This window comes from Talpa europaea (genome assembly GCF_964194135.1).
Source record: "Talpa europaea genome assembly, chromosome: 7".
Taxonomy (NCBI): Eukaryota; Metazoa; Chordata; class Mammalia; order Eulipotyphla; family Talpidae; genus Talpa; species Talpa europaea.
In genome coordinates this window covers 93,724,666-93,751,172 of record NC_140074.1, presented here as the reverse complement: position 1 = coordinate 93,751,172, position 26,507 = coordinate 93,724,666, and the positions used below count along the sequence as shown (strand labels likewise).

Genomic DNA, 26,507 nt, shown 5'->3' with positions numbered 1-26,507 from the left:
GCCTCACTATTTTCATGAAATTCACCAGGAGATTGGGCCGAGGACCTCCAGAGAGCTCCAGCTTTGATCATTCTGTGGTTCACAGCATTTGTGCCTTGAGTGGTACTGAGTTTCCGAGTTGCAAGGTAAAAAAAAAATCAAAAGAAGGAAGAAAGGTGGTGAGGATTACCAACAATGTGGATGTACTTCATGCCACTGAGTTGCACACTTTAAATGGTTACGATGGTAAATTTAATTATATGTATCTTTCCATATTAAATAAATATTTTTGAACAATTGCAGAGTCCTACTCAGAACCTCTGGGCATTTGCATTTTACAGAGAGCAGTGACTTTCTAATTGAGATTGCTCTAGCCTGAAATCAGATTGTGGTCTTGGTTGCGCAACCTTGTGAGCATATTAAAACCACTGAATTGTATGCTTAAAAGAAAAAAAAAAGTTTACAAAAATCCCAAGGAACAATAAACAAAGTGAATTTTTTTTTACCTCCATGCAGAATGGATTATGTACCCCTTTTAAGGTTTGCTCACTGAGTACTAGACCAAAGTGCTTTTTCTTTTCTACCAAATTGCTTGTGCATTAGGAGGCAGCCAGATTCCTCTTGTCCCCACAGTGCTTCTTCCACGGCTGAGATCCTTGCAGATACAGCCAACATTATAAAAAGGCATCAGACGGACTTGGGGTCAGAATGGAGGATACTTTGTGGGCACCATAGCACATTGGATTTTGTTCTCCTTGCAGTAGCGTGATGTCAGAGTGTTTATTTTTTTTTAAAGATTTATTTATCTATTTATACAAACACTGGGTACAGTCAGAAGCGCAGGAGGGTGAGAGAATTCACCAGAGCCAGAGCAGGGAGCAGAACAGGCAGACTGACGAAGTACACTGCTGAGGGGAGCAGGAGCAGCGGGTGGCAGGAGAGGTCTGCGCGCCATGTGGGACCCTCGCCCGGTGGCTGGGGATCCAACCGGCACTGCAGAGGCTGCGGGCAGCTTCGCAACCCAGCGCTCAACCGCTGCACCACCAGGGAGGCCCATGTCAGAGGGTTTAAAGAGAAGTATGATGTGGTCTCATATAAGTGCATCCTGCAAGGAGGACTGTGAGCAACAGGGGTGACAGTTGGCAGATGTTGGGGACCAGCAAAGATGGTGGCAGCCATGGAGAAGAGAGAAGTGGGTCTGGAGACATCACACTAGGTGAAGTGTTTGGGAGGATGTTTTGGGAGCTGGCATCCCAGGAATGGGCATCCTGGAGCTGGATTTAGGTTGTGTGTGGACATGGAGGAGGCTTTGAGATTGGGGAGGTGACTGGGGAAAGAGTGTCATCCCACTGGTCAGCAGCATCCAAGAGAGTGACTTTGCAAGTTGGCATCTTAATCCAGGCTCTCCTGGGACTCAGATACTTACTCTAGTGTTTTATCTCCTTGACCATCAAAGCCTTTTCCTCTAATAGAAATTTTTCTGCTGGCACAGTCATTAGAGCCCATTTCTTCTGGCTGGTTTCCCTGGGATGGATGAATTGCTCAGCAAATCCATTTGTAAGAGAAGCAGAGTGGGGCTCAGTATTTTGGGTAATTTTTCTCTGGCTTTTTCATCCAAATGTAGCACTCATGCAATGAAGTGAATAAATTTAAATGTATACTTCAGGATCCTTTCAAACTGCCACAGCAGCCCCCCATGGCATGGCTTACCCTGTGTGGGGTGTGCTCCCTGTCACAAGAGGTGTCAGCACTGTGGCCCAGAGGATGTTGAGTCCAGACAGCCAATGAAGGGGTCCCACATTGGGTATTCATGGAACATTATATCTACTTGACAATGGTCAGCGGGGTTCATCCCAGGCATTAGCAACTCCTTTCTTTCCCCCTAAAATATCTGTACTGGAAGGGGTCTTAGAGATGCAACCCAGTCCTATTTGAGGTAGAAAGGAGGAGGGAACAGTCTAGGATTGGAAAAATTGGACCACATCACACAGTGACTAGCAGCGGACACTGGAAGCCAGTCTTTCCGGTTTCAGGACCAGGTTCTCACGGAGGCACCTCTCTCTGTGATGTCACAGGGCCTGTTTCTGCTCCTTCCATTAAGTGTGAGAGCATTTGACTGTGGGATTCTGGTGGGAAGCGCTGTAATGGAGGAGCACCAGTTATGAGTGTGGTTCTGGCCAGGCCCCAGGAAGGCTGAGTTGTCAGACCCCTGGCTGTGCGGGCCAGCCTGGATGGGTGGCCTGCTGGGAAGGCCTGCGTGGGGGTGTCATACAAGACATGGGCAGGGGAATGACAGGAGAGAAATATTCAGGGATCCTCAAGGAAGTGCAAGCAAAACAAAACAAAAACAAAACAAAACAAAATACATTTAGTTTTGAAATATATTTAAGAGTATTTGCAAAATGAGTGGAGGACAAGGTTTGCATTTCATTGACTTGACCATCGTCCTGATTCCTGATTCTTATTTAAAAGTAATTAATAGAAGATATCATTTATTTAGAACTTACTGTGTGCTAAGCTGGTTCCATTTGATATTTATCCTGAAATGACCGTATGAGGTTGGTCCCACTATTTCCAGTTGCACAGATGAAGCAGCTCAGGCTTAGAGTGAGGAAAGAATTTGCCTGAGGTTCCTCAGCTGGGATGTCAACCCAGACAGCCTGTCCTTTTCCACTCTGGCTTCCCTTCAATCCAATTTCTCCCCTGAAACCACTATGAGCCTTCATGAATATGCACTGGGGGGTGTCCCTGCCCAGTCTGTGCAAGAAGCTGATGGGAGACTGATTGCCTTCAGCTGAGGGGCCCTGTCCCAGTGATCTGTCCCAGGCTAGAGTCAAGACAAAGCCACCTGGTTGGAAGGTGTAGGTGGTCGGATGTCATAGTCACTGCTCCTAGATGCTTGTCCTTTCTCCTCTTCTTTCTCAGGCTGGGAGCTGGAGGGACATGGACATGGGCTGGCAGCAGCTCTAAGGGGCTCAGCATCAGAGACCGCCAATGGACCAGGGGCACCAGAGGGAGACACAAGTTAGGGCAGTCACGATTGCGGTTACAGTCCTAGCTCTTGGGTTCCCATCTGGAATCTCTCTTCCCCACACTCTACTCACCCACCTCTAGACACTGATGTCACCTTAACTCTGCTTCCATTTCCTTTCTAGGCTGATAAGAAGGACTCCCAAGGCAATGGCAATGTGGCTGGGTTTGAACTACTGCTTCAGAAGCAACTGAAAGGCAAACAAATGCAGAAGGAAATGTCAGAATTCATTCGAGAAAGGTAAAGCCTGGGCCTCTCCCAGCTCTGGGAACTGATGACACTGCCCTCCTTGGCCCCTCATCCTAAGGGCAATGCACAGCAGGAATGACCCTGCATACCTAGCACTGTGCTGGGTTAACGCGTAGGGAGCTGGTACCACTAAATTGTGGCCTTTAGGGCAAATCTGACCAACAGATGGGTTGCTTTATCATATGCAGTGCTTTTAAAGATATGAACCATTTTTTTTAATTGGTACCTTTTACATTAATATCTCAATATTTAGTCTTTCTTGAGAAAGGAGAAAGTCTGTAACTGGTGGCTCCACATCCCTTAAGCAACAGTTGTCAGGATGAGTAGCAGCTGTCCCTGTAAAGGGAACATTTGCTTCCGATTTGCCACAGTCCCCACCACTCCCTACTATACCCATACTGCTTGACTCCTTACCTACCTGGCCCCTATTTGAAGCACTGTCCTTTATCATAACAAAAAAGGACAGTGTCACCTTTTCATTCGTCTTTGAACCAAACTGTGTGCTAGGCCTCAGAATAGAGGAAGTTCCACCTTCCTATCCCTGCCTTCAAGGAGATCAGTATAAAGGGAGACTCAGATAGTCATCATGATGAGTACAGGGACTATAATAGTGTTCTGTCTGAAGAATGGCTTGTCTGGAACATTGATGATGAAACAATAAATGCATCCTGATGGAAGTAGGAAAAACTGTAAAGAAAAGCTCTTTCTCCTGGCCTCAATCTCCCCAAATTTCGAGACCCTATTAAGCATATAATCACATACCCTCACACTTGCATACCACACACATGCACATGCACATACCCCCCACATGTGTGAATGCTTACATACATGCAGTTTACAGTGCATGCTGGAAATACCTACAGTAAGCAGCAATTTATTTTTAAGTTTTTTTAAATTATAACAACAACAATCAAGTAATCTTTGGCATTTTAAAAAACTTCTTTTCTTTAGGATAACTGTTTTCTATTTGTATAATAAGATATTTATTTTATGACCCATTAAACTGGTAGGCAATTGAGAGGTTGCAAAGCTCAGGTGCAAGAAAACAATAGTATGAAACAGGCACATAGGAAATTGGCTGTAAAGCCAAAGTTTGAACACTTTATGCTTTCATAAACACATCATGTTAGCAGATATATGGAACCTGCCATTTGAGAATACTCTGGTCTTTCCTGAGAAATATAGTAGACTCCTCCAACTTTTCTTGGGATTTGGCAAGGAGGGTCATTTTGAAGCAGGAGAGGTGAGAGCTAAGATGTGGAAGAGGGAGCGTGTGGGCCTGGGGACAGGTGTCTGGTGGGTGCCATGGCCATAGCTCAGGACAGCTGGACAGGGGTGGAGGTGGTGCAGGCTGGCTCGGTAGGTAAGGCTCCAGAAGCAGATGGGTTCCTGCCTGTGCGTGCAGTTTACATCAAGGAGCCTTTGGAGATTTGATCTAGGAGTGTGACACAGTTAGATATGCTTTCAGGAAAGATCTCTTAGCCACTATTTGGGGTGTGTAGTCATCCTGGGGAGGGCTAGGGCTAAAGGCAGAGTGAATGGAAAGGAAGCAGAGGCATGGGGATAAATCAGAGTTAGAATTAAGAGAAACTAGAGGCTGGCCAGAGGTAGAGGCAAGAGCAAAGCGGTATGAGAAGGAACAAGATTGTGGGTCTCCCAGTGCTGAATTGTGAATGGTTCTTACTCGAAGTGCTGCCCCTGGTTAGACTGCTCTCTCTCCATCACCCCAACCTTCAGCATTAGCCTCCAAGCAGCTGTGAAGCAAATGCTGCAGCCCCAGGCACATCTGGGTCTTTGCCCTTTACTCAGCTTACCCAATGATGGCCAACTCTGGTTGTCCCGAGCACAGCAGCCAGAGCAGTGAGCGATACCTTTGACAACACATTTAACACAGGTTGCCAGATAATACAGAACAACCCCCAGAGAGTTGCCTGAATGTGTGTCAAGGACCTGCCTGCTAGAAGTGAAATCCAAGGCAGCATCCCTCTCCAGGGAAATGGAATCAGCCAGCTCGGGGGACTGCCTGGTTTCCATGGAAATACGTGTGCCCTGCAGGCTTAACAATTAGAGGAATCAGGGGCTGAGAGATTGTAGGAAGAGTTTCTATTCATGCCTCTGATGGCTAATGCCACCTTGGAGGTCTAAGTCCCACAGGGAAAGGGCGGCCCTAGGTTTCTCCTTGGTTCATCATGAGTTTCATTCTTTTACTTAAAGGTCTCCCATGGATCAGCTCTGTGCTAGAAGCTTGTAAACAGCAAAGCAGATCAGTCTTCACAGCTTAGGAGATAAGTGGGAATATTCTATTTTGAAGATGGAGACAGAGATGGAGGAGGTGAAGTTTCAGTAATTTCATTCATTCATTCATTCAATAAGTATTTATTAAGTACCTATAGTATGCCAGGTGGACAGTCAGGAGCATGTACTCTCAGAGCTTATGGTGTAGTGGATTCCTTTACACGGGTAATAGTGGCAGGACTGCAGATCAGACTCACTTCTAGTCCTGGAGCGTTGACATGCTGGATTTTCTCCCTTTGCAGGATAAAGATTGAAGAAGAATATGCAAAGAACTTAGCTAAGCTTTCTCAGAACTCCTTGGCTGCACAGGAGGAAGGGTGAGTGAGGAGGGCAGTGATGCGGCTGGGGAGGAGGCGGGAACACTCAGAAAGGAGGATCCCTTTCCACCCATCACTGATTACCTGCATAGGCCCATGTGGATGGGGAAGTCTCCTTATGCCTGGCATAAGCTTCTAGCTCAGGGTGAGCACCCACTGCTTGAAATACAGGCATCTACACTCACGGTCGGCACCTCCATATTGTCTTCTAATGGCCAGGGACCTCCCACCAGATACTAGTGTGTGTCAAAACCTGCTGTGTGACCTGACCCCTGCTAGCTGGACACTAGCCCTCAAGTACCCACCAGAGGAAAGATAACAAGCTTTCTGGTGTCTCTTTTTTTTTTTTTTAAGATTTTTTTTTAATAGAGGCATGTTTTCTTCCTTCCTTTCCCTTCCCTTCCCTTCCCTTCCCTTCCCTTCCCTTCCCTTCCCTTCCCTTCCCTTCCCTTCCCTTCCCTTCCCTTCCCTTCCCTTCCCTTCCCTTCCCTTCCCTTCCCTTCCCTTCCCTTCCCTTCCCTTCCCTTCCCTTCCCTTCCCTTCCCTTCCCTTCCCTTCCCTTCCCTTTCCCTTCCCTTCCCTTTCCCTTCCCTTTCCCTTCCCTTTCCCTTCCCTTTCCCTTCCCTTTCCCTTCCCTTTCCCTTCCCTTTCCCTTCCCTTTCCCTTTCCCTGGGTACAGTCAGAAGCGCGGGAGGGTGAGAGAATTCACCAGAGCCAGATCGGGAAGCAGAGCAGGCAGAAGGACCGAAGTACACTGCAGAGGGGAGCAGAGGGCAGCAGGAGAGGTCTGCGCGCCATGTGGGACCCTCCTCTGGTGGCCGGGGAGCAGCCGGGGATCGAACCGGCGCCGCAGAGGCCACGGGCAGCTTCGCAACCCAGCGCTCAACCGCTGCGCCACCGGGGAGGCCCTTTCTGGTGTCTCTTACAAGGACACAAATCCCATTGAATCAGGGTCCCACCCTTTTGACCTTGTTTCACCTTAATTCCCTAACTTCTTCCTTAGAGGTCCCATCTCCAAATAACAGCCACAGTTGGGAGGGGAGGAGGGAAGGCTTCAACATATGAATGGGGGGAGGACACAAACATGCAGTCCTTAGTAGAGTGAAAAAAATTATTTTGGAAATAGAGGTAGTGGTTGCACAACATGGCAAATGTACTAAATGCTGCTGAATTGTTCTCTCTTAAAATGGACATTTCTGTTATGTAAGTTTTATCTCAATGACAAAAACTAATAAAGACCCTCAGCAGGTTAGAGTTGAAAGGTTTCCCCAAGGTCCTCCTTCTAGAAAACCTCCCTCCAGTGCAGTCTCTGAATCACTCCTATGAGGGGAAGTGAGCCCCCGAGGAAGGAAGATGTTCTCCCCAGGACGCTTGTGGTTGTCAGAAGAGCTGTGATGTGAAACAAGTCCAAATCTGCCTGCATGGCTTGGAATCCTCCGGGGGACCGGCTTTGCCAACCAAATGTGGCTTTGATTACAGCCCCTGCATGGACTTGCTTTGCAGCGGTGAGGCCGCCTCCCAGTGGTTCTTGCAGGCCACAGGGCAACCCACTCTTCCACTGACATAAATGAGGTTTGCTCCAGCCCTCTTCTGCAACATGTGCTGGACCTGAGTGGGGGGCAGGACGGGTCCTAGGAGGGGGTCTCCCTTCCGGTCTGAGGAGGAGGGTTTCTTAAGTATCCCCATGCCCTGCAAACCGCTGTGCTGCTCTGGAGTCTTCCTGCTTCCACCTCCTCGGCCTGGGCTGCTGCCAAGGACACTCCGTGCTGCCAGTACACACAGCATATGCTCCAGCTCCACGAATCAGGCCTGCGGCACCAGGCTATACACACGTGCACCTCCAAACATGGGACAGCCCCACACATGCACATCTAGTACCTGGGCATGAACACACACCTCATTGCCATAGCAGCGTGTGCACACTTACCCATGCACACACTCCTTCCAGCAGGCTCCGGCCGTGGGGGAGTATGTGAGCATACCCCCCACTCACAATTTGCAGCAATGCAGTTTTGCATTTTTACACACTGCTTTGTACATTAACACTGTCTTCCTGGAACCTTTCAAAGTGCAGCATTAAGAGCCTAGAAAATTGGGCCAGCCTGGGAGGCTGCTGTGCATGTTGGGGTGACTTGAGCTGCTTTTGCATCTGCAACACTGTGTCCAAATTAGATTCTGCAGGACATGTGCCCATTGGTAAATAAACAGAATTAGGTTATTTATTCTGCCTTCATTTTTTCTCTCCTGTGTGGGAAGGAAATGGGATTTTGGGTCTTTCCTGCTTGATAATTATGACAGTAACATGAGCTTTGATTTGGCATGCCTCAGACTGTATATTGGAACTGAAATAATAGCTCAGGGTTTTTTTTCCATTAACCTCTTATCAAATGAAAAATATCTCTCTTCAAATGAGAGAATGTCTAAATTGTTTTTTTCAAAATTGTGAAGTGGCTTCAAGTGGCCTGGAATATTAGGTAGGAGTGGAGGGTGCCTGTGGGAGGAGCACTAGCTCAGACAGGACCCCCTGCATGTGCGGGGGGGGGGGGGGGGGAGGGGGTCTTCCACCTATCATGCCCAGCTTGGAGGTCAGGCCAAGGACATTGTCCCAAGCATGAAACTCTGCTTCTCCTTTCCTCCCTGTAGCCTCAGGTGACATTCTCTGGCCATTATAGCTGTCCACTAACTGACCACATGCTCTGCTGGCAGTGGATTTACCAACTTTTGGCACCACCAGGTGCCTTATTGGCTTCTGGGCTCTTTATGTCCCTCCCGCAGATTCCTCATGTAGCTCAGCTGCAGGGATCGACATCACCTTTAATCAAGCTCCCTCTCCTCCTGCTTCTCTAAGCTTTGTATAGTGTAGGCTTTCATCTTAGATCTGGATCTCCCTGGAAATAATCTCTAGGTATAGCAAGGGTCAAGGTTCCTTTCTCCCCTGTGGATATTGTTGTCTCTGCACCATTTGTTAAAAAGACTGTCCATCCCCCATTGAGATAATCTGGTATCTTTGCTGCACATCTATCAGACATCCTCAATGCGAGTCTGTTCCCGGACCAGGCATTCTCTTGCATTTTCTATATGAAATTTTTTAGCCCACCTATGTCTCCATCTCTGACCCCCCCCCCCTAGAGGGTACAGAGTGGGCCCCCACAGCTTCCAGGAGCTCAGGCCCTTGAGGCCAGGACAGATGTCAACAGCTTGGATTGCCCAGTCTCTCATTCTATCTCTTCCCTGGTGGGCTCCCCAGCTAGAATGATCCCAGGGGAGCTTTCTTTGCTGCCTAACTCCTAGATAAAAATCAGTCAGTCATTTCCCATAAACACTCACCTCAGACTAAGCCAGCACCACAGCCAGACAGGCCTGGACTGTGATCAAAGGGTTCTGTTCTGCTGGGTAATTCTTAGCTACTGGCTTCTCCGCTCAAAATCCAGAAGCCTCGCAGCATGCTGTCTTTTAATCAGCTTTTGCCACTCGAGTTTAATGAATTCTCTGGGGGAAGTGGCTTTTTGATGAAATTAAGTCAACTGAACATTCAGCCTGTATTTACTGACTGTGTTGGAGAGGTCTCAAGCAAGGAAGCAGGGTGTCATTTGGAAGGTCAGTGAGGTTAAAAGAGTTCCTAATAATAGATACTGTCACAGGAGGATGGGGTGGGAGGGGGAGTTATAGGTGGGGGAACTCCAGTCAAAAATCTTGGAAACTTCAAGAGATAGCTTCTATTTTAAGCATCTTGTAATAGAAAAGTGATTTAGCTTAGAGGTGCTCTAGTAAGTTGTAAGCAGTGTTAGGACTCACAATGCCAAATTAGCACAAGTGGGGAGCCCTCTGTGCTGTGTGGGCATTCCTAAGAGGTCTCCAGACCCAGATAGTGCCCCTTTGCCCCTCCTGGAGCTCAGGCTGCTGAAGGCTTAGCCTGCAGCAAGCTGCATGTGGTACCCTCCATTTGAGAAGGGCTTCTCCTGGAAAGGCACCCACCTCCTTCCTTGATTTGCTAGCAGGCTAATTTGCAGCCCATATCCCAGGGAGGCCATGAGGACCATCGTGGGCCAGGCATCAAGCCCTTCACTGCAGTGTGCCCCACCTTCCTCTCACATCTCCCCAGATTCTTGGGGTTTCCCATGGTTCCCCCAGCCACTCAGCTATCTGCAACCATCCAGCTCCAAAGAGCCTCCCCTGGGTTTGGGTGACTCCCCTGTCCCCATGCTCAGGTTTGTTTTGTGTTTCACCCCAGTTTACAGTCACGGGTGTACTGTGTATCCCCAAGACTCAGGTTCAAGACCACCATTTCACCTCAGGAAGGACTGTGATCTCTAACCTGGGATCAGTGCAGCCCTCTCTCTCCTTGGGTCTGACGATCTCCTTCACGTTACAGCTCCCTGGGAGAAGCGTGGGCTCAGGTGAAGAAGAGCCTTGCAGATGAGGCCGAAGTTCACCTCAAGTTCTCCGCCAAGGTAACCCCTCCCTGTAGCCTCTTTGTGTTGATCTTACACACTTGTGAGCTGTTACACATTGAGTAACTGTCTCTCCAGCCTGTAGGGTTTGCCACTTTTCATGTTGTAAATTTTAACAGTTGGGAAAAGATATACATCATTCAGTAAGTTCCCACCTTACTGATATCGTGACATCAGTAACCATAAGTATCTATTCGGAGAACAGTAAAATGTCGTTAGAAAGTACAGAATCTGTATTATCTTTGTTTTCAATAGAACTTATTCATTTCAAATTTAGATCATTTAAGTTTTAATACTGGCTATCTCTAATAACCAGTTCACAAAATTCCTACAACTTTAGCCTTCAGCTCTGGTGAGTCAAAGGGGCCGCCCCAGCACACCTCTTTGATGTGAGGGTGATGCCCATCACTTCCTCAGGTGAACCCCTGAATGGCGGTGAAACCCCACACACACATTGTTGGGCTTTCAAAGTAATTTATTGGCATTTTCCATGTCTTCTTGGTGTGGTGTCAGGAGAGAATAGACTATGCCAAAAGGAGAGTGTTTTTCTTTGGTTTTGTTTGTTTGTTAAAAAATTTCACAACAGGTAACTGAGTCTTCTTTCCTTTGATCCTGAAGACTCCAGTCCCAGGGCCTTCTTGAGGACAGTGAAGTTTCTGCCCCATTCACTCTGTCCTCAGTACCCAGGCTGGTGTCTAGTATATAGTAGATGCTCAATAAATATTTTTGGAAGTAATGAGTGAATGGAGCTCTCTGACTAGCTCCTCCCCCCTCAGCCTTTTTAGACCTACTTTCATGATTTCTCCATATTGCCACATGACCTTCTCTTCCCCACTTCTGGCCCCTAGCTCCAAATTTCTTCTCAGGGAGGCTCTCAGCTACTTTTCAGGGGAGAAATAAACCAAGTGTCAAAGTGAAATAACTCACAAAATGTGTATGATGGTAGACAACTCACTAGCATGTTTGCCTCCTAAGGGGAGAGACGCTCTTGAGAATGTCACCATTCCCAGTGACCTTTGTCTACAATCTTCTTACTACCCCCCCACCCCCCGCTGTCAATAGTCAGACAGAGCAGTCTGAGAGGACACTGGACATGGTGCTTAAACTCTTCGAGCCCCCATTTTTTAATTGGGAATCAGACTGCCTCTTTTACTACTTAATGGTAGCATCCCCCCAAAGATAGCTGCTCCTTCCCAGAGCTTCTGCATTGAACATCCTGGGTCCTATAGCTTTTCCCATAACAACTGGCATTCTGGTCTTTGGGGCCCCTCTGGGATTGCCCTGTGGGTGGATAGGCATTTAGCTTTGTACTCAGGTCTCCCTATGCCACCCCATGATGGCTTGCTGCACACACAGAATGAATGTTCAAATGACTGAGATACAGGGAGGAGCTTTATAAAGAGCTGGGGGGCGGGGAGAGGAAGAAGCAGTGTTTTACCAGCTCTCCACTTGTAAAGGATGTTAATGCCCCAAAAATGAGTTGACACCCACATGTGAGAATTCCTGAGCCTGCAATGGCACACTAACCTCATCCACCAAATACTTCATAAGAAAATTGCCAGTCAAGCACTGGGAGAGAAGTAGCTCCATGAATTGGTCCCTTTTCTGCCTTGCATATAAAACAGCATGTTATTTTAAGCTGTGGATGGTAGGTAGTGTTCTCGTTAGGCCTCCCTTCTCTCACCCTAACCTCCTGCCACTCTGTTTTCTGCATGGCGGGAACCTCCATTGACTGGTGCCATGAATGGGGAGCTGCTGTTCTGAAAGGTCCTCTGCTGGAACCCCGGGACCCCAGTGGCATTTACTCCCCGTCAGCAGGACCTGTGGTTCTTGGTGGCTTATAGAGCACTCAAGTGACAAAAGCCTCTCTGAGGCACAGTGTTCCCCTGCTTCCTTTTATGCCACCACTTGCACCAACACTGTGGTCACCAAATGTGGGGGGTTTTCCCACACCCACCAAGTCTCTGACACCAGCTGAGTGTCCTACAATTTAACTCAATTCTGATTCTGTTTACCTGGTGATAACATCAGATTCTGCAGGTGAAGGGCTCAGTCCCATAAGGCCACCCTCACTTCAGGGGCCAAGTGGCTTCCCAGGTGCCCACACTTATGTTTGGCTTGGCTACAAATGGGAGGTTTTCATGGTACCTGCCTCAGGTTTGATAATTTGCTAGAAAGGCTCACAGAACTCAGGGAAACACTGAGGTAACCGGTTTCTCATATAGTAAAAAAATATGATAACAGATACAGATGAACTGCCAGGTGAAGAGGTGCCTAGAGCGAAGTCCAGAAGGGTCTCAAGCATGAGAACATCGGTCTCCATGGAATTGGGGTTATCCCTCACCTTCCCAGCATGTGGGTGTGCTCGCCATGCTGGAGCTGTCTGGAACCTTGAATTTTGTAGCTTTCTATGGAGACTTCATTAGACAGCATCATCTACTATTCACTCAAAGTCCAGGCCCTCTCCCAGGAGGATGGGGGTGGGGCTGAAAATTCAAGCTCCTTATCATGGCTTGGTTTTTCTGGTGACCAGCTCCCATCCTGAAGTTGTCCAGGAGCCCATTAGAACAAAAGCCACTCCTATCACCCCTGAATTCCAAGGGACTTAGGAGCTCTGTGTCAGGAACTGGGATCAAAGACCAAATATTAAAAGAGAAAATGCCGTAGCACCTTTGCCACTTATGCCGTTACAAAGGCTTCAGGAGCTCTGCTAGAAGCTAAGGATGAAAACTCCAAGGAACATTTATAGTGACCACAGTCTCATGGGGCTCTACCCGTCTTAGGTGGGTATGTGCAGGATGTGTCATCTCCTTTGATTTTATCAACCATCATGCAAGACAGCATCACCATTTCTCACATGACAAGGGCCAAAGAGGCTCAACCACAGCCCAGGGGTCACACTGCCAGGTGGGATCAGCTACCGGGGAAGCAAGAAGAGGACTGAGTGCAGGGAGACTTGAACCCCAGACCTTCCTCCAAGCCAACCAGTGGCATTTAAAGCACACAACTCTGCCCGCTCTTAGGGGATGTCCAGGTGGTGCAGGCTGGCCTCCAAGCACCCAGGATGTTTTCAGTCAGATGTTGACGGCACGTACGGCCACCATCCAGTTGATGGGAGGTGTATGAAGAACGCTTTCCCAAAATAGATTTCCATGAGAGAACCTCGCCCTTTTCCGCCTGTCAGTCAGTGGCAGTAGCCTCAGGCAATCAAAGTACAGCTCAGGAGTTTGTATGGCAATCCCCTGCAAAGAAAGGGGCTCCAAGAACTTACTTGTCTGCCATGGATAGTACAGCTCCATAGGCATGAAACCTATTTAAATGTATGCTCCACATTCCACTCTGCAGTTCTACTCTGAATGCTCCAGGCTGGGAGAAGGGCTCTCCGAGGAATGCAGCTCTGCGATAGCAGTCTTTCAGGCTCTGCCAGTCTGTTAGCCAAGCCATTGTTAATAGCAACAGACTGGTAAAGAAATAAGACTGCGCTATATAAAGGAATTTATACCTGGATCCAACTGCAGCAGGGAGAATAGAACATTCCTTCTGAGGGGGGAAATCTAATCATGCAATGGAGGGCACGCAATTGCATTCAAGTCAGTAGATTGGGTGGGAGGGGGCGGCAGTTACATCAGTGCTGTCACAAACAAGTTTTGTGACCTTGGGCAAGTCCCTTAGCCTCTCTGGGCTTCCATGTTTTCATGTGTGAAATGAAGAGTGTGGACCAGAGCACGACTTGAAACTTACTTGATTGTGACCCTCAGGGGTGCATTTCACTGACCATCCAGAACAGTCAGTATCCACCCTCAGCCAGTATCCACCTACAGGTGCTCACACATATACCTGGCAGAAACTCGTGCTGCAGGAAAGTCTTATCCTTCTACCTAAAATGCACTCTGGTGTTTTCTATTAGAGCTGGGTCTGTTCTCATCAAAAAGCTCGGCCTGACCCACTACATTGATTTCACAACTCTTAGCAACCCACCATTTAAAAAAGCACTGGACCAGATAGTCTCTGAGAGTCCTTTCAACTTGGGATTGCTCTTATTCTCTTCTGATGTATGAGCAGAAAGAAGGAGGCTAAGAGTGCAGGAGTTCTAAAAAGGCAAGCTGAACAGCTCCATCCAAAACAGGCCAACCCAGAGTTCATGGGATTCAGCTTCCAGGAAGTGCTTCTGCCTCTGGTTAAACAAAGATGCTTGAAAGTTAAAAATGAGGATACGATACCCAGCCAATTTTTTTTAAAGAAAACTTGCATTTTATAAGTACTTATAATTTAGTAGAAGAATCCTTGGGTCTTCGTATCTGGGATTGACTGTCCCCTGACAGCTGGTAGCATTATGTTTCCAGATTGTTGTTTGGAATTTGGGGAAAGCATTTTGGTGTGTTGGCAGGTTCTTGGACCCTTCCCCAGACCACAGAACCTGGGGCTTGGGCCCAGGAATCCTGAATGCTGAGAAGCCCCTCTGGGTCACTCCTGGGCACATTCAAAGTCTGTGAATGAGCTTGCTTTCCTGGCCATCAGAAAGAGACCCCCCAGTTAGTGATGTGACAGGCTGAGTTAACCCCATTGGACCCCCAATTAGGGGCAGACTCCCACCGCAGTTCAGTGATATAGCTGTTTCCATGCGAAAGGGGCTTGCGTGCTCTTGGCAACTGTCAATTTTATGGCATCTTACAAACCACCACCAGATGGGGTTGTTTTCTTATATGAGGAAACATTCAGGAGCTCAAAAAAATAGCAGACATTTATAGCTAACCTGAAGAGAGGAGGTCTGGATAGCATTCTTGGTTAGTCTCCAAAGTCATCTAAGCTGCCACTTTGCTGCCCAGGGCACTGGACACTTGTCAGTGTCCTAAGCAGTGAAGGGCACTCACTCTGCACCAACTCCTACCAGATGCTGTGTGGACCCTGAGTATATCCACCCCCCACCCCCCACTCTCCTCAACAGCTTCACAGCGAGGTCGAGAAACCCCTAATGAACTTCCGGGAGAACTTCAAGAAAGACCTGAAAAAGTGTGACCATCACATTGCTGACCTCCGCAAGCAGCTCGCCAGCCGCTACGCCTCGGTGGAGAAGGTAAGGGACCAGGAGGCCAGGGCAGGGGCGGGAGGTGGGGACCTTCTGGAAGGGTGTGGGCACCAGCAAGGGCGCCATGTGCTTAGGCAGAGGCCTTTGTCCCCATGTGGTGGGATCCAGGTAGACCTGGGGTGTACAAACCTCAATTCCATGCCCAAGAACTTCTGCCCCTGGCCCGAGGCAGGTAGAGCTGCTCCCCATGGCACTGGGCTCACTGCCCAGAGGGCCAAGAGAAGCAGGCAAGGCTGCACCTGCAGTGGGCATTATTGTGGGGTCAACTGGGCACAGAAAATGAGGTACACCCTTGAATGCATAGGAGAGTGCTGGTCCGTCATGTAATCCCTTTGTCTGGGCCTTGCTCAGCAGATTGCCTCCTGACCAAATTACCCCCGCCTCTCCCCAGAAATCAAAGCCATCTGACCGGGTGGATAGCTGCCAATGGCCAGTTCCAAAGGGGAGAGGTGTCCCCCAGGGGCAACTCCAGTGCCTTTGGAAAGGTGGCAGGAGATGGGCATGTATAGCTATGGGCAACTTAGACTCTCCGGCTGCTACCACCAAAGAGCCTTGGAGCTGTGGATGGTGGAAAACTCAATAAGGAAAGCAGGGCTGGCCTGCCCAGAGCAGGGTGATTGTGCTGCTGCCATCTGTTAAACATGGCTGGCAGGTGACACAAATGACTTCTATGGTCCCTTCCACCCCAACAGGGCTGTGGTTTTAGGACTGCGTGGGTCTCCACTACAAGTCCCTGCTCCCATCATGAGCAGGTCAAGTCAGGCGGCAGTGGGGTGCCATGGGAGTACGAAGGGTGCTGCAGCCCCTGCATGGTCACTGGCTAGCTGGACGGTGCTGGTCTAGTAGCTCAGCCTCTCAGAGCCACTGTGGCATCGTCCATGAAAACAGGTGAAGGAAAGTTCTCTTAGCTAGACAAGGGGGTGCAGCCATGTGACCAGTGGGCCTTCCTGGTTCTGAGCTCTGTGAATAGTTCCCGCATGTCCTTGAACCCCAGGCCCGGAAAGCCCTCACGGAGCGTCAGAGAGATCTGGAGATGAAGACCCAGCAGCTGGAGATCAAGTTGAGCAATAAGACGGAAGAGGACATCAAGAAGGCGCGGAGGAAGTCCACACAGGCTGGTGAGTGCCGGGTAGAGGCCCACCTGCTTCCCACGTCCTCACTGCCACGGAAACACAGAAAGGAGGGGATGGAAAGTGGGGTGCAGGGAGGCCTATCCCATAGGACAAAACTAGGTCTAGGGATTGTGGACTGGGGAGCAGCCCAGACTGTCTACAGGTCATGACAGACACCAGGTTCCTCACAAACCCCCAAAGAGGACTCTTTCTTGCCCAAGTCCTGGACCTCTGATCCCAAAGTGGACAGTCTCTCATGCACCTGGAACTCAGGGGTCCTGTCCCTGCATGGAGGAGGAGAGCAAACCCCAACCACCCACCACACTACCACCTCCCCAGGGAGGGATGCTCCAAAGATTGGTCCTTGGTGATGGGCTCCTGCCCCCAACAGGGCCAGCGTTTTATTTAATGAAATAACCAGGTTTCAGATGTTCTGACAGATTTCCCCCAGTGCGTTGGTTTCTACTCCCACCTAGTGGTAAAAATTAGCTCGCACAAAAAAAAGGGGGAGTAAGGCCAGTTAAAACCAGCAAAAACTTGCTAAATATTTCTTTTAAAAGGCCGCAAAGACAGTGCCCTTTGCTTTCAAGGTTGCAGTGTAGGGTTAGGGTGTAGTCAGATGACCTCTAGGTCTCTTTCACCTCAACTTTGGGTGAACTTTTGGTACAATTAATTTATGACCAAATAAAGCAGACACCATGTGGACATGTGAAAACACGAAGATATAAAAATAAGTCAATAACAAAGTGATGTAATATAAACATAGCACTTGATATAAATATCATATAATGCTCAGCAATAAATTACTAGGTCCAGAAATAGAAAGTATAATAACTTATTGATATTGGGAAGGGAAACTCAGGATGAGATTAATTATAAAATTATTTAAAAATGAAATTATATTGCAAAATAGTATCATTGCTTGACAAAAATAATTTAGTCAGCACATAAGAATATAAATCTCATTTTTCAGATACAATCGCCAACATTTCCTAGTGTTTTAATTTAATATTTATATTTAAATTTGACCATCCTCTCTAGGTTTGATACTCAGATTTCACCATATACTCCAGATTTTGAACTTATATTTTAATTATTTTAGCGATAGTTCCAGCCCATGATCTATACATTTATTTGCCTGTGTACTTGTACACATCGGGCCTTTTCAACGGTTGAATAGCATCCAAATATATGATTGTATCCAAATTTATTTCCTCAACTCCCTCATTGATTTTTGTGGGACTTTTAGACTGTGACAGAGTGTTTGCCAGTGTCAGCAGTGCTGTGTTATGTAAATGTGTCTGTGACAATAAATTTCTATGGCGAGAGCATGGCTGTGGAGTTTCTGGTTCAAAGGATCATATCCATTTTGAGAGATATTTCCAATTTGCTTTCCAGAGATGGGGACCCAAACAGCACCTATGAAAGCCTGTTCCTTACATTTTTGCCAGCACGTGTGTTATCAGATTCTGACATCATAGCTATCTGGTGGAAAGTCATATATGCCTTTTAATTTAATTTACATTTCTTTTTTGAGTGATGTTGAGCATTACAAAAGACTTAGAAATAACTGACTTTTTTGTGAATTGATTAGCTCTCCATTTTCTTGTTAAGCAGCTGATCTTAATGACTGATTGATAAGATTTATTTAGATGTTAGGAAAATTATCCTTTTGTCATTTGAATTGCAAAAGTTTTCCTAGGTCATTATATTTTAATTTTATCCTATGTTTCTTTTATTTGGGGGTGGGGTTTGTTTGTTATTTTTTAAAATAAGTTTCCTTTTACGATTTCTAGGTTGAAAAAAGGTCTTTTTTTTCAAGATTTTTTTTTATCTTTTTTTTTTTTTTTTTTAAACTTTGGGAGGCCTTCGGGTGTTTATTTGAAAGAAAAACAAGATTTGGCCCAGCAGACTTTTCATTTTCCTCACACCACTGCTTTCATCACATTCCAGAAGTTCTGATTCAAGTATTTTCATTTCTGTTGTATTCTTGGTATTTTGTTATTTGTGATGAGTTCATCTGAGTCAAATTTTAAAAAAAGATCTTTGAGTCTTGGCTTTGTTACTGTTGTTTTCTGGTCTTGCTCTTTGTTGCTAGTTTTCTTGCACTGTCATCAGATGATACGGTCTCTCATTCCTACAGCTTGGAATTTCTTTGTAATGAAAGTGATCAGTCCTGAGACCTCATTCTAAAAAAATACTCCCTGTGTGCCAGCCACCAGTCAACAGCTCAGAGCATCCTCCCTTTCATCCTCATATTTTCACATATCTACAGGTGGGGCAACTGATGGCAAACGGGGTGAGGCAGTCTCCCCAGGCACACAGTTCTGGTGTGTGGAGCCCCGGAGTCCTCTTACACCAGCCTTGCTTGTTACCATTTTGCTGGGCAGCCTGTGCCCCAGAAAATCCCACCTTCCTTTCACCCTGCACCCTTCCCTCCCCCTTCCATCATCTTTTCTAAGGCTACTGAAAGGGAGGCCATGTGGATGCTCCAGGGCTTGACTTCATTTCATCATCAGCACAGTTCATGTTAACATGCTGCTGCCCTGGCCAGCATCTGCTGCAGCATGTGCCTGCCACCACTCAGTCCCCACCCTTAAACCTGGAAGGTGCCATTAGTATCCCCACTAGAGGGGCCTCCCTGGTGGCGCAAGCAGTTAAGACGCAGCACTGCGAAGCTACCGCAGCCACTGCAGCACGAGTTCGATCAAGCACAGCAGACCTTTCGTGACTCGCCCACTGCTCCCCTCAGCAGTGTATTTCAGTCAATCTCCCTGTTCTGTTCCCCACTCTGGTGAAGCCTCTCACCCCCCCACCACACCTCTGGCCTGTACCCCTGTTTTTGTATGCATAAATAAAAATAAATCTTTTTTTAAAAAAGTACGCCCTTTACAAGAAATTGGGGCACAGGCAGGTTTATTGGTATCAGCTATCACAGTAAAGTCAAACATGACAACCCAAATATTATGCTTCCAGAATCTTCTGGTTCCAGAATCCATGTCAGCCATTCTGTCCAATTTCAAACTTTTGGGGTATATAGAGAAGACACCCTCCTTCACCTACCCTGCTCCCTGACATTTAAGTTCCCTAAACGTGTTCTCCAATCAGATTGACAGCGCAGCTCAGGGAGTTTTCACAGTAGGCTCTATCCTCTATGGGGTGCACGCTCACCCCACCCTCAGTCAGACACAGGCTCCCAGTGGGGGTGTGTGTGCCGCACAACGTCCACTTTCTTCCCTCTCATGAGTCCTGCTCGGGATCAGGGCCCAGTCACTAATGTTGGACCAAGAACCAAAGAACCAAATGAGCGAAACCCTTGATTTGTTTTGCATTCCTCGAGGCTGGTCTCTGCAGCGTCGGGCAAGGCTGGTGGTGAGGCACTGGGAGAGGGCGCTGAGCCAGCCCTGGGCTGTGTGGCACTCACTCTCTCTTTGTACTTTCATTTCAGAATACACATAGGCAAGGGCGAGGCCAATGTTGGAATAAGTTGGAGTCCCCTTGATTGTAGTTCTAAAGAGTCAATCAGTTGGTCTGGGTTGGCTCTTGAGCAGAGACCATGGTGCCTTCCCTGCCTCAGGAGCCCTGCAGCAATCAGGAAGCTGCGATCCAGAAGCTGTGCACTCCGCTGGTGCTTCTCCCACTGGATGTGTCAGGATCACCTGAGGATCTGTGAAAATGCAGTTTCTGACTCACTGGGTCTTGGTCCATCCAGAGCTCTGCCTTTCCAGCCAGCTCCCTGGATGTAGCCATACAGGGTCTGTACTTTGTGTGGTAGGATCCTGGGGTGCTGGGACCTCAGTACTGTTTGCTGTTACTTTGCAGTTGGTGTTCTTTCTAATTACAAAACGTTTCAAACATATATGTGCTTAAAGACAATCATTCTGGCCATCAAGGTGGAATAGTTACATTTATTTCAGGGTCTCCCTCTTGTTAAATAAATTGCTATAGAAAGAGTATGTTCCCTTTGCCACCCATCTTTCTTTTTCCCAACGCAGTGGCAACTCCTATCCTGGAACTGGTGTGCAGCTTTCCAGTGTATGTTTTTAAACTATTCATGCACATGAATGAACCATAAGCCACCAGATAAGTTATTTTGTGTTTTAGTGGAACACCTTGCTATGTGCATGTACATGCACACACACAGAGCACAATCAAGATTTGCAAACTTCTCTTCCTGAACCATAACTAGTGCCAGGTTGCTTGTGGCATGTATTTTAACCAAGCAGGACTCTCTAAAATGAAAGGAAACTGCTGTCTTTAGAGAGAAAAACTTTCCTCAGGTTCATGAAAGGGGTAAGAATCCAGGAGTATCTCTCCCACTATCTCCTTCCTCTCTCTCTCTCTCTCTCTCTCTCTCTCTCTCTCTCTCTCTCTCTCTCTTCTATCTCTCTCTCTCAAATCCTTCTTGAATTCTGCATGATTGGCATGTACGTTGAGATGGACATTCTGAAACTAGTCTCTCAGAGTTGCCCCTTCTTTTGCTCTCCTTACCAGTGGCCTCCAGGACCCCAGGGAGGGGGCAGGCATTGTTGTGGTCATGGGTGGGAGAGGGATGCCTGGATGAAACCAGAATGAAGCATGACTGTGGCTGGTGGCCTTTTCTAGGAGATGACCTCATGCGCTGTGTGGACCTCTACAACCAAGCCCAGTCCAAGTGGTTTGAGGAGATGGTGACCACCACGTTGGTGAGTGAGCACACCTGTGACGCATATCAGGACCAGGACTGGAGCTCAGGAGGCCCTGGGAGGATACTGGCGGGCAGAGACACATGGCAGTGACTGCAGCAGACCACTAGATCTGCTCTGGTGTTGGGGTCAAGCCTTGCTGCTGGGCCAGTCTGTGTGGGTTCAGATTCTGGCTCTAGCACTTCTAGCTGCGTGTCAATACAGGCGAGAGTCGGGTCTAGCTATATTCTCCTTGACTGTCCCCTGAGGGATCAGGATCAACTGAGGTTGAGCTGAGTAAATAGTAAGTCCTGTGGGACAAATAGTCAAGTTGCAGGAAGAGTGCCCCTCCCTAGCCCAAAAGAGGGGCAAGTTGTTGATTGGAGATGCTTGCAAGGTGCATAATTAGGTGAGTTGGGGGAGCTGTGTAGGGGGAACATGGGGGAGACACCTGATCAAGGGATATGGGGAATAGGCAACAGACCCCTTTTTTGCTCTCCTATTTCTCCTTGTCAGTCAGCATCTGCCTGCATGGGACAGTGGTTGGCCATTGGGCCAGACAAGAAAGGAGTCATTGCACCAGGTTTTTATCTCACCATTCCTGTCCATCCAGCACTGGGCTAACCATTCACCTTCTTGGTGTCAGCCCACCAGAGTGATTAGAGGCCTCCCCCAGGATGGTGACCTAGATTTCCTCTTGGCTAATCTCATTAAGTCCCCTGGTTTAACCCTTTCCGCTATTAATCACCTGGGCAGTGACCTAGTTAGACACAGAATAGCAGGCTGATCCCCTAAATTCCAAAGATGTGGAACAATGTAGAAACCAAAGGGCAAACCCTTCCCTCTCTTCCCTTTGACAATGAAAACACACCTGGATACTGGTCTGCCCTGAGCACGAGGAGTGAACAGAGGAGTGGACAGGAGGCTGCTCAGCAGAGGCCAAGGGAGAAAGCCCCAAGAGTCTGAGGCATGGAAGCTCCCAAATGTGTCCCATTTCTCTAGCCCTTGGGGACTGGGGATGGGGCTGTACTGTGCAGAAGTATGATGGAGGCACAGCAGGTCCTGGTTCAAATCCTGCTGCTCTTATAATTTCATCTCACTCTGGAGAAGCCATTTTACCTTCTAGGTATTAATTCCCTGGCCTGAAAAATGCAGATAAAAATGGAACCTATCTCTTAAAATGATTATGAGGACAATGCAGTAATGCCTGCAAAGCCCTTAGCACTCACTGTGCTTGGCAGAGTGGTTCGGAGATAGTAACTGCTGTATAATCACCTTCACTGAGTTCTTTGTCACACCTCTGAGGGTGAGACAGGATGGGAAATAAGCAGGAACTCTTGTGTTTTGTGCATTGGGTAGTCTGGGCTCTGGGTGCTGGGAAGGTCCCCAAATTGAGGGACACACTCAGGGGTCTCTGGTCTCTCCTCCTTGGCAGGAGCTGGAGCGGCTGGAGGTGGAGAGGGTGGAGATGATCCGTCAACACCTGTGCCAGTACACACAGCTCCGGCATGAGACGGACATGTTCAACCAAAGCGTGAGTACCCCCACCCTCAGTCTCAGGCCTTCAGGACTCCAGGGGTACACTAGGGCCAGGAGAGAGTTGCATGGCATTGTGCCATGGCAGGTTAAGTGGCTTTTATAAATGAATCTGTCCTAGAGGTGGATGGTGGGCAGTAGCCCCGGCCTGTGAGCAACCTCTTGGGATGTACTTATCCTGATTAGCCTGGACATCCACGTGAACCCATACCAAGCACATGAAATAGACATGCACATGGGTTGTCACCTCAAAGAGAAAGAAGTCCCAGGTAGTTAAAACACTGAATTCGTGATTACCTCCCCTGACACTTTTATTTGAAAAATATTTCTAGAAATATTCAAAATATCTAAAACTACCTTTGACCTGTTCTTGGGAGTTAAATGTGAGGATAAAAGAAGAAAGAGGTCTATGACCTCATGCCTAAAGTAGGGGAGGAACAAGAGTTCTAGGACCCCCAATCTCACAGGCCTTGAATGGGCCTCCCCAGGGCTCCCCACAACCCTATAGAGAAACCGCCCTCACAGGCACCATGGGAAGCAGCGTGACTCAGAGGGGCTGTCCCTGGCTTGGCCGCCATCTTTGATGGTATCCCTTCTTCTCTGTCCCTTGCAGACAGTCGAGCCTGTGGACCAACTGCTTCGAAAAGTGGACCCTGCCAAAGACAGGGAGCTGTGGGTCAGAGAGCACAAGACAGGCAACATCCGTCCTGTGGACATGGAGATCTAGATGGGCACCTGTGGCCCCGGGGGTCCTGCCAAGGAGAGGGGCCGGGGGTGGGTCCCACAGAGAGACGGTGGTGGCTCCCACTGTGGGGCCTGCTGCCAAGTGGCGCTGTCCTCTCACCCACTTTCCTGTTCCACTGAGGAGTGGGGGGAACAAGGGCCACAGCTGGGATTCCAGAAGGGCGGCTTGGATGGCCCCACTGGAAGCTTCCTAGTGCTCCCAGGCCAAGAAGACCGATCCACAGCCCTGCCCTTGTCTCCGAGGTCGAAGCCCCCCAACTTCTGTGCTGTGCTTGTTGCTCTGAGAACAAATAAGGCTGGAACTTTGTGGTCCCTGCTGAGCATCATAGGGGTTGCCTCCCTACCTGGAGCCAGCTGTGTCACACGTCTGTGCCCCTGGAAGCCCCAAGGCCCCTTCTCCAGTTGGCCTCCTTGTCTCCAGGGCTTTAGAGGGTCAGGGGAGAAAGGCATCTGTCCCCAAAATATTAGGATCAGAATCGGGATCAGAATCGTGGCTAGAAGTCGCCATTCAGCTGAACAGCCCACACCCACAATCCTTTACAGCCCTCCATTTTACCCTGTTGCATTCTGGGAGCCCACATTCTGTCTCTTCTCTGCCATTTTTCACCTTCAGAGGTCTTGGGGAGAAGGCTTGGCTCGTGTCTTCCCAAACTGACCCTGCCCGGAGAGGTCAGGATGGAACTACCTCATTCAGCAAATTAGCCCCGAGTCAGAATGTTGAGTGGTGTTTCCTTGGATCAAGCATCATCTGTCGTCTCCTCTCTAGAAGTCCCTAATCCACCCAGCTCTATGCTGCTTCCTCAGTCAGGGAAGCTCCTTCTTCTCATCCTTACCCCTTTCCAGGGGAGAGCGCAGTGGGGCTGGGTCAGCTCCCTGTGGGGAAGGGTTGGGCAAGTCTGCATCCTGCCCCAGGTAGCTCCACCTGCTTGTCTAGGGTGGGGTAGGGACCCCATCTCTCATATGAATCTCTCTCACTGACTGGCCTGTGCAGGCCTTGCAGACTCTGTTGGCTGTAGTAGTGTCCCACCTCCCTGCCTCTCAGCTCCTTCTGTGTGTCCAGAGCCCGTACCAACTCCCTCTTTGGAGCTAGTACCACTTTTCCCTTGTCCCATCTCCCAGTTCTTGGAAAAGCCTGTTCAGAGAATGATTTGAGATGCTGCCAATGCTGTTGTTGGGCGTTGCTCATCTCTCCTTCCTTTTTATACCACAACAAACGTGTACTCCACCATGTCAGTCTTGAAAATCAGCATGAGGGAACCGGAGGCAGCCAAGGCCATGCTAGCAAGGGATAGATTCTATCCTTTTCTCATACCCGAGAATCTATCTTAGTTATTGTTCCCACTGACTACTTTGGATAAACAGGTCTCCCAGAGGGTGGACTCTCGGGCACAATTGACTTGTCTCCTCTTGGTCTTACATGTTAATACGTCTGGCATTATTCTTGAATCTTTTGGTATTTCTCTCATAGAGTCAGATTTTCTCTTTTGTATTAGAAAGATGCTGAATATCCTAAAGAAAACCAAACATTGTCACTGTTCTTATCCAACATCCCAACCAAAAAGGTTGGGAAGAACCAACATGAAGGCCATTGGGACAGATCTGTCCTGGGATGGAGACCCACTCCTTCTGGACCTAGGGGCTGGACCATGACATCAGCTACCCAATTTAGGGTATTATTTCTTGGTTTCTTTATTAAAAACGGGTGCTAGTAATAATGGCTTGATGGCATCATCACCTAACCTGTGAATGATTTTCGAATGTTCAAAGTCATTAGCCTTGTTATGGACATAGCTATTTTTAATATGACTGGGCTCATTGAGCTTGTCTCTTCATTCCCAGTTGAAGATTCCAGAGTCTCCTCTTCTTCTCTTGCTTCTTCCAGGGCAGCCCAAGTTGACTGGAAGTTTAGAAATGATTCTTTCCCTCACCCCCTCACCTCAGCCTCATTAGCCTCTCAACATACTTCCTTTTTTTCCTTCCCTCCTAATTCCATCTTCAAGCATTTGTATTAGGGCAATGTATTAGGATCTGGGGACAAGATCTGGTCCTGCCAGGGTAACCCACAGTCTCTTACTTTGTGTACTTATCTCTTCCCCAGAGATCTTGCTGGTCAGTAACCTTAGTATTTATAAGCAGAATTTCGATTTTCAGAGATACTGTTACGCAGCTCAATCATGAGCTGCATTCATTCATTCACTCACTCACTCCTTCTTTCACTCAGCAGATACTAGGGATAACCCAGGCACTGCGGGAAACATGAGAATTGTAGCTGCACAAGAGTCAGTCCCTCTCCCCCACCCCCTCCATGTAGGTAGAGGTGTGTTTAGACCTTTCTGGAGCATGAGAATGCTGCACCCATTCCACAGGATGGAAGGTGGGCAGCAACAAGAGTTTAACCACCTGGTAGCCAACCCTCACTGCCTATGTCCAACTCAAATTTCAGAACTTTCTTTGTTTTAAATCATCCGTCTCACTTTCCAAATAGGAAGCATGAAGCCCCAGGATGGCCAGTGAGTGGCGTGAAATTGACAGTGAATCAAGAGTAGGCTTGGAGTTGATACCAGGCCTCTATCCATTCACAGGGCTCCCTCTCTGGGTGCAACCGAGATTAGGATGAAATCTTGAATATCTTGAAGTGCATTTTGGAAAAGCAGACACATCTGGGTAGTTGTTTCAGTTTCTGTTTTGAGGTTTAGGACATCAGAGGATTTGGTTGGGTTTATTTGGAATGGGTGATTCTTGAGAAGAACCATTCATTGCTCCATTTCTAGGAACAGGTGAACCTCTTGTACCTGCCTCCTCCTGGAGACATGGATGCACTTAGTTTTGTCTTTGAAAAATCTGATTTAAAAAATCTTTCTTTCTAGGGCAAATGGTGTTCCAAGTGAGTCGGTTGCCATGACAACCTCCTGGAAAAGCCACTTGTTCCTCTCCATTTTTCTATAGCTTTTGATCAGTATTGCAAAGCACAGAAAAACTGGGCCATGGGGATGCCGGTCTTGAGGGTCTCCCTACCTCCACCCTGTGTCTGTTGGCCAGGGAG

The 26,507-nt window shown here is 48.1% G+C and overlaps 1 protein-coding gene across 1 annotated transcript in view; it reads left to right on the top strand.

Moving 5' to 3' along the window:
- GAS7 (growth arrest specific 7) overlaps window positions 1–23,447 on the top strand; it is a gene marked incomplete at both ends in the record, with an annotated part of 209,938 nt that extends 186,491 nt beyond the window's left edge. Inside the window, 8 exons of the mRNA XM_084236555.1 lie at window positions 3,135–3,250; window positions 5,797–5,871; window positions 10,244–10,322; window positions 15,268–15,396; window positions 16,403–16,526; window positions 21,126–21,205; window positions 22,620–22,718; window positions 23,334–23,447. Coding sequence (XP_084092681.1) covers window positions 3,135–3,250; window positions 5,797–5,871; window positions 10,244–10,322; window positions 15,268–15,396; window positions 16,403–16,526; window positions 21,126–21,205; window positions 22,620–22,718; window positions 23,334–23,447 — 816 coding nt within the window. The remainder of the gene's footprint in view (window positions 1–3,134; window positions 3,251–5,796; window positions 5,872–10,243; window positions 10,323–15,267; window positions 15,397–16,402; window positions 16,527–21,125; window positions 21,206–22,619; window positions 22,719–23,333) is intronic.
- Between the last annotated feature and the right edge of the window lie 3,060 nt (window positions 23,448–26,507).